Source organism: Megascapheus bottae, chromosome 3 (genome assembly GCF_031878675.1).
Source record: "Megascapheus bottae isolate mThoBot1 chromosome 3, mThoBot2.hap1, whole genome shotgun sequence".
Lineage (NCBI taxonomy): Eukaryota > Metazoa > Chordata > Mammalia > Rodentia > Geomyidae > Megascapheus > Megascapheus bottae.
In genome coordinates, this window is record NC_143511.1 from 6434052 (window position 1) to 6442172 (window position 8121).

The 8121-nt window shown below is 46.5% G+C and overlaps 1 protein-coding gene across 3 annotated transcripts; it reads left to right on the forward strand.

Moving 5' to 3' along the window:
* The first annotated feature begins 1759 nt into the window (after positions 1-1759).
* Positions 1760-7795, forward strand: LOC150064889 (spermatogenesis-associated protein 31E1-like). 3 transcript variants are annotated; one of them, XM_090329517.1, is made up of 3 exons: positions 1760-1973; positions 3069-3129; positions 3347-7795. In XM_090329517.1, the coding sequence occupies exons 1-3, from the start codon at positions 1967-1969 to the stop codon at positions 7575-7577; spliced, it is 4299 nt and encodes a 1432-aa protein (XP_090185643.1). In that variant the 5' UTR covers positions 1760-1966; the 3' UTR covers positions 7578-7795. The 3 variants fall into 3 exon arrangements, with proteins under 3 accessions (XP_090185643.1, XP_090185644.1, XP_090185645.1); XM_090329518.1 differs by lacking the exon at positions 3069-3129; XM_090329519.1 differs by lacking the exons at positions 1760-1973; positions 3069-3129 and adding an exon at positions 3141-3226.
* Positions 7796-8121: the final 326 nt, after the last annotated feature.

Consider the following 8121-nt stretch of genomic DNA (forward strand, 5'->3'; position numbering starts at 1 on the left):
CTGTAGCCCTACCGAACCCCATCTGTTTGTCTCTCTTGTATTTTTTCCTAGTCCCTGCCTCCTATTTCAGGAATCCCAATTTGCTGCCGGCTGGTTCCGGCAGTATTCACTTCAAAGACTTGAATGATCATTTCATTGAACATTATACAAATTTTTTAAAACTTGTTTGAATTTTTTTAACTGTACTTTTTTTTGAGTTTTCTTTTCTGGTACTAGGGATCGAACCCAAGATATTGTAATCAGGAGGCAAGCAGTTTGCCACGGAGCTACATCCTAGCCCCAAAACTTCTTTCTTTTACCTGCAGATGTTCTCTACTTTCTGCAGCAAAGCTGAAATGTCTTCTGTGACTTCCACATTTTTTTCTGAAATATCTCATTGTGCTTTTCTGGCAGAGGGATATGTTGAGATTATTCTTGAAATTATGAGAAAAAGCAATAATCTAAGTCATATGAAATATTTTAAAGTATGGATTTTGTGGGTCGGTCAGTTGGTTGTTTGGTTTTCTAAATCAACCAGGCTCTGGTGGCTCACACCTCTAATCCTAGCTACATAGCACTGTGATCTGAGGATTATGATTCAAAGCCAGCCTAGGAAAAAGTCCTTGGGTAACTCTTATCTCCAATAACCCACTCAAAAACTGGAAGTGGCTTTATGTCTCAAGTGGTAGAGCATTAGCCTCAAGCACAAAGAGGTTCAAGGACAAAACAAGACCCAAGTCCTGAGTTCAAGTCTCACAGCCAATAAAAATGAACAACAAACTTTTAAACCAAATATAAAGTCTTCCTGATAACTCCTTCACTAGCAAAAAAAAGGGGGTGGACATTGGCCAGTCCTGGGGCTTGAATTCAGGGCCTGGGCACTGTCCCTGAGCTTCTTTGCTACCAAACTACCACTTGAGCCATAGCACCACTTGCAGCTTTTTCTGCTTATATGGTACTGAGGAATCAAACCTAGGGCTTCATGCCTTGGTGGTGGTCTCCTGGTGGTCTTTAGGGATACCTCAATCTGGGCATTTCACATGTATGCTAGGCCAGTAAACAGAACTACATTCCCAGTCTGTAACTTTTCTTTAACCCTTGTAAAAGAATGTGACTGCTTCAGGAACAATTTCTTGGTTTTATAAAGTTATTTTTTTAATTTAAACAAAGTGAGAGTGCTGGGCTGAAACTAGGATTCTCCAAAAAATAACCTACTTGGACAGTGCTAGAGTTCAACAGGAAAGCACAGGGAATGGAGATGATATCAGTCTTTGACAGGTTGGACAAGTGGATTTGGCAGGGGGGTTATACAAAGCACAGAGGAGTGAGGGATGTCTTCAGGGAGGGGGAAAAGGAGCTGTGGAGCAGCCTCTCCCTCTGCCCTTCCCCCTCTCAGAGACCCTTTGTGATAAGGAGGCCACATCACAGATGCTTGAGTGTGTGATGTGACAATGAGCTTCATTGCCTGCTCCTGAGGACAACTCCCACAGCTCAGTTGCTCAAGAGCGACAGTGCGATTCAGATGATGGAGAACCTTCTCTTTTTTCTGAAGAGCGACAGTACCCCATGGCTGACCCCCAGCACCACCACTGGGGCAATGGATATGATCCTTGCCTTTCTGTGTGGACTGGGGCTCTTTTACCTAATAATCCCTTACATACCCGGTAACCCACCTTTACCTCCACCTGACAGACAGAAAAAGCCGAGGAAGGTAAGAGCTCCCAAGCCAGACCTAGCAAAAATGACTCTTTCTCTCCACTGTCATTTCTACTTTCCAAGTCAAGAAGCAAGAGTAGGGCAGGGCAGGGTTTGAATAGGCATGAGGTCAAGGAAGAGAGGCAGAAATAATTTTCAAAACAGAGAAAGGCTGAAGAAATATGAACATCTGTACCATGTCAGGAGGAGGAAAGGACCCAAGTCTTTCTTTGTTTTTTAGTGTCGTGTGGAGAGGAGAGGACAGATCAAGAGCCAGAAGAAGAGCAGCACCATGAAAGGTAGGCTGTGCCCTTCCTCCTGAGGGGGGAGGATCTTGTTTCTGACAAGCACAGTAAGGTCTTTTTTTTTATTTTATTTTTGGTCGGTCATGAGGCTTGAACTGGACCTAGGCATTGTCCCTGAGGCCTTCAGCTCAAGGCTACTGCCCTACCCTGGAGTCTAGCCCCACTTTCCATTTTGTGAAGATTAATTGGAGAAAAGAGTATTAGGTCCATTTGTGCCCAGGCTGGCTTTGAACCTTGATCCTCAGATCTCAGACTTCTGAGTAGCTAGGATTACAGGCATGAGCCACTGCACCCAGCAGAGAGCCAGATCTTAGACAAAGTCAGTGACAAAGCCTTTGAGAGAGGCTCCTGCAATGGACCTCAGAACTTGGGTCGATTTTCAGGTTCTGTGCTTAGAATGATGTACAGTGAGTCAGGTGATGCCTGTAGCCAACTGAGAGCATAGGCAGGGCCTGGGGAACATTGCTACATGGATTGGAGGAGAGATGTTTGGTTCCTACTATGGACCCATTTTTGAGGGACTTTAATTCTCCTACACGGAATTTATGAAGGTCATAGAGGTTGAAAGAGGTACCATATAAGCAATGAAGTGCTGTGATTCTGTTTTACCTTTCCATACTGTGGCTGTGGGCAGAGGCTTGGGACCTATTTTTTATTTCCTGGTGCTTGCTATGCAGAGGACCATTTGAGTCATGCACTCAGTGCCTTTGTGCATTAGGTATTTTTCAGTGTCACCTTATGTGGAGGCCAGGATGGCCTCCTTACCAGCCCAGCCTGTGTCCAGCATGTGCTTCCTGTGTCTAAAGAAGACACATAGTTCATGCCACCACAGCCACCTATTGTGCTTTTTTCACAGTAGGGTGATAGATATTTATCTCCAGTCATTTGTTGAGAAGAAATCTTGCAGACTTCTTTTGCCTAGACTAGGCTTGAACCCGAATTTCTTGACTCCCAGGAAGGACTATAGGCTTGATTTACTATGTCTAGTGTAGACTTCCCATGGTCTCTCACAAGTAGACATTTCATTCAGCCGCCTATAAGAACCAAGGGCCCTCCTTTGTGTGCCATAACTCCTGGCTCTGTTTCTAGATCACAGAAGTTCCCAGAAGCAGCTGGAAGAGATTTATGACCTGATTACACTTCTGACTAGGTAAGGATTCTCATGTATCCCTTTGCCTGCTTTTTTTCTCCAAAGAATGGATGGGGAAGACTTCAGATTAGTCTGGGAAATGACTGAACAACCAGATGTAAGACAGTAAGGTGTTTGTAAAACTAGCCATGAACAAGAGATACTCATGCTTGTCCCTCTTATCCATCCATCTGAGTCTGTCTTGCTGATTGCAGTCTCTGCCTCCTATCTCCTACAGCTACCTAGGAAATCTCCATGACCCCAGCAGCTTTCATCACCTCTTAGGAGGAGATGGCCTAGGTGAGATGTTTGATTCAGAATGTACTGCAGGCCATCAGTCACCAAGGCAGCCTGAGGAGGATGCTTTTACGAACACTGTGTCGCCACGGGCCTCCCCAGCTCCTGACTGCGTGCATGCTCTAACCTCTCCTTTGTCACCAGTCCTGATCTCTTCCTCAGATCCTTCTGGATCACAAACCCAGAGTGTGTTTCAACCTCCAGAGCCTTTGATTCCTCCAGGAGGCATTATATCTGAATCACCTGCACATTCTTCTAGTCCAGCCTCCTCTCCTCCACCTGTGGCCTGCCTCCCTCCTCTGCCTGATCCAATCCTCAGTCTTCCACCATGTGATCTGAAGACAGCACCATCAGGTACCACCCCACCCGACAAGGGTGGGTTGATTTCTGCCTCATCTACCAACACTGACATCCAGGAGCTACTGGAGATAGAGAGCAGTGAGAAATTCACACTGGAAGTGTGTCAGGAGAGGGCAAAGGAGGGAGTGCACAGAGTGGGGAATTCTCTGAGGAATGTGTTAAGCTCACTGGACAGTGACCAAGACCCTGGTACCCCACAACCATTTGGGGACATACAAGGAAAACCAGAGCAGCTTGCTGGACCTCAGCAGCTCCATGTACCTGGGGTACACAGAAACCGCTTGGAGCAGGAGTGCACCCAGTTTTTCTGGGGCCTGCCCTCCCTGCACAGTGAGTCCTTATTGCATACTGCCTGGCTTTATAATGAATCATCCTCTGACCAATGTCCATCTTTGGCATTCAACCATGTTTGCCAGGCTGAGCCTCAGCCTGAAGATGCCCCATATATTTCCCAGGCAGAGCATCTGCCCCAAGATAAGGATGAAGCTGAACTTTGCTCACAAAACTTTCCACCAACAGCAGCTCAGGTCCCTACTGAGCCCCCCCTCCCATGCTCTATCCAAAATCACCCACCACTTTCCCAACCCCACATTAGGGATGTACCTTATCCTCCACTTCAGCAACCATTCATTATAAATGAGCACCAAGATCTAGAAAGATCTCCTCAGCAATTAAACTGGAGGAAAGATTTAGCTTCTAAGTTACAAACAACTGCAGAAGCACTTAGCCAGCCCACTGCCATCCTTCCCCAGGTCAGCAAGGCCTCCCAGACTTACAGGATGGCTTCCAGCCTTTGTGGTAATTCTATCCACTCCAGACTCCAGGAGCACAAAGAAGCCATCACCAGAGACAAACAACAGCCTGGCTACTTCAGACAGGCAGGCTCCCAGGATTTGATGCACACTCCAGGCAGAGTGACAGCAAACTGTCAGTGCCAGGCACAGTGCATGCATGAACCCCCACCACAGCCATCCCAGACTCCAGCAATGTTAGCACTGAATGGCACACGCAAGGGTGGGAGGCAAGATCAGGAAAGGGAGCTTTCTGAAGATGGAGCCTGGAGTTCAGGGAGCATCCTAGTGAAGGGTTGGGAGAACAACCTTTCAACAAGCGACTGTCTGATGCCACAAAAATGTAAGAAAGTGGCATCTGCAGGGGCAAGCAATTATTTACCTAAAACCCCATGCAAGAGACATGTAGAAAAAGTCCTGACATCCCACCTGGGCGGGAAGTTGAACCAGGTTCAGGAGAGCAGGATCTCAGTGTGTGTGCAGCAACCCTGCCTCACTGCTAGCCATGCTTCTCCCCACTCCATTGCCCATGTAAATCCCAGCGATCAGTCATCCTACAAGTGTCTGCCATCCATCACAAACACCTCCCAGGAGCTTTCCTTCCTGGATCCCAAAACACTCCTGATTCTAGAAACACATATTGTAAGATACAGGGTGAGGCACAAGTGGGATCCACAACTGCAGAGCAGTGACCCAGGGACTCTCGCCTCCCATGCAACCCCTGCCTTGCCCTTGGCACAGCCTGCTGTTTCTGCTTCAGCCTCCATTGACTCTCGGGTGATCTCCAGTGTCAAGATGGCCAATAGCCCGGAAGATCTTCAGAAAGGTCTAGTGGAGAAAATTCCATCTCCCACATTACAAGGTCCAGTGTCTCTTCCTCAGCCTTCAGAGCTGCTAAAAACTCGGAGCAGATCTGTGACTGGTGCCATCCATTGGACATCAGTGCCTGGACGGAAGGACAATATGGACAATCAGCGCCCCACCTACAGTTTCCTGCACAGAACTAAAAAGAACGGGACTGTTCTGGAGACTGGGAGGGGCAGACTTGAGCCAAGTACAAATGAAGCAATGGCTCTGTGTGAGCCAGGAAATATGAGTGGCAGCAATGCCTTTGGAGACCCCTGTGTTAGCAAGATCTCTCCAGACATGGAAGGAATGTCCCAGCTTTCAGAAGCTGAGACAAGTGCGATAGTCAAGATGGAAGAGATATGTCCATCAACTGGAGAAGCCATCATAATGAATAATCCAAACAGTTCAGGTCCTCCTAGGGCCAACAAAAGACACTCCACATCTCACACTTCTATTTTGCAAGAGCCAGTATTTGAAAGACTGAAATCTTTGGTCATTAGTGAGATTCAGAAGCAAGTAGAAGTCAAATTGGCCAAAAAGTCCCAGCATCCTCCAGCTAGCATCTTTCAACATGGCCATACTGACAAACTCTCCACCAAAGTGAGCCTGCCTTCTCAGGCCTCTGCGCCCACATCCCAGCACATAACTAGCAGCACAGTATCAATCCCTCAAACTCAGAAGGAAGTGAAATTGGGAAGAAAGTTACAGCATCCCAGAGTTAATGTCTTTCAACATGACCATACTGACAAACTTTCCACTAAAGTGGGCCCACCTAATTGGGCCCCTGCGTCCACATCCCAGAACAAAGCTAGCAACAAAGTATCAACTCCTCAAATTCAAGAGCAAGAAGAAATCAAATTGGAAAAAAAGTTTCAACACTCTGCAGCTAGCATCTTTCAACATGAGCAAACTGACAAACTCTCCACCAAAGGGGGCCCTCCTTCTTGGGTCCCTGGTTCCACATCCCAGCACAAAGGTAGAAGCAAAGTATCAACTCCTCAAATTCATAAACAAGAAATCAAATTGGAAAAGTTCCAGCTCTCTACAGCTGGCGTCTTTCAACATGACCATACTGACAAACTCTCCACCAAAGTGGACCCACCTTCCTGGGCCTCTGGGCCCACCTCCCAGAACAATCCTTGCAGCAAAGTATCAACTCCTCAAATTCAAGAACAAGAAGAAGTCAAATTGGAAAAAAAGTTTCAGTACTATACAACTTGCATCTTTCAACTTGACCATACTGACAAAGTCTTCACCAAAGTGAACCTGGCTTCTCAAGCTTGTGGGTCCACATCACAGAACAAAGCTAGCAGCAAAGTATCAGCTCCTCAAATTCAAAATCCAAAAGTCAAATTGGAAAAAGAGTTCCAGCACCCTACAGGTAGCATGTTTCACCATGACCATACTGACAAACTCTCTACCAAAGTGAGCCCTCCTTCTTGGGCCTCTGGGTCCACATCCCAGAACATAACCAGCAGCAAAGTATCAACTCCTCAAATGAAATGTGGCCACTCACCAAGGAGAATGCCCAGTCAGGAGCAGAAGCTGCCAGAGGACTCTAAAGTTGAGATTACAGGGAAGAATCAGAGGAAAATGTTTAATGTCTCTGATGGAAGGCAGGGCTGTAAGAAGCTTGCACCAGGACTGCTGGAAGAAAGGCAGCCAGCTCTGAGGCCTTCCCACTCCTGTGGGCTTGGCCCCCTTATTCAGGTTGATGAACGAGGTGCCATTGGGAGGAAGACATTCCCAACTCCCCCACAGAAGACACAGAGTTCTCCAGAACACTGTGTGCAGAAAAGCATGCAGAATTGTCTGCCCTTTGCAGACAGAAAGCAGGAAGACTCCCTGCCCAAAGTCAAACGTTCACTTGTAACTCCCCAGAGCGGAGCACCTGATGCCCAGACACTTATGAGGGCTGTGGGGAAGATTATGGTAGACACACTGGGGCTTCCGCATGGTGATGTTTCGCAGCAGTTGCATAAAGACCCACCTCCAACACTGCCGGGAAGACGTTTCAGCTACCACACATGTCGCTGTGACCTTCAGGATAGCTCAATTCCAGACTCATCACGAGGATTCACAATACCCTATCAAAAACAAGTGAGCTGGAGACAGGGACAGAGATGTCCAGAGAATCTGTATGTACAGTCAATTTCTGCCAAAGTAGGCTAGGTTGGATATATATCTTGGGGCACTTTCCTCATTACCCAACAGACTATTCTAAATATTGTACCCTGTTTGATTGACTAGAGCATGATTAACATGGTTCCTAGTTGAGAAAAATGTTCTTGTGTTTTCTAAGATGTGCAGCTCCTGGATTTCCTAATAGCTTCTTGTTAATTAAACTGTGCACCACTTTCCAATAAATTGATTTCATTGCAAAAATTAAATGAGAGACGATCTTTTTGTGCCATCCTGTTTTGAAGGAAGGTCAAGGTGTGGTTTCTCCAGAGCTTTTTTAGAAGGTATGGGTACATGGGACAGTGCTCTGAGGACCCATCCTTGTTCCAGATTTCTCTCTTTAAGATAACACACACACACACACACACACACACACACACACACACTTCAAGACAATAGAAAACCATCTGTCTTTGCTGCTGTTTCCTTTGCAAACAACTTTGTGCACCTGTGTTGTGGTGGATTTGAGAGACACCAGATAACCCAGATGTTGCTTAAGATATATTATCTCAGAAGTGATCAACTATGTATTATC

Excerpts from the sequence above, each read along its gene's own strand:
- LOC150064889 (XM_090329517.1), top strand. Across the intron at positions 3,130-3,346 it reads CTGATTACACTTCTGACTAG|CTACCTAGGAAATCTCCATG; the intron begins GTAAGGATTCTC and ends TATCTCCTACAG.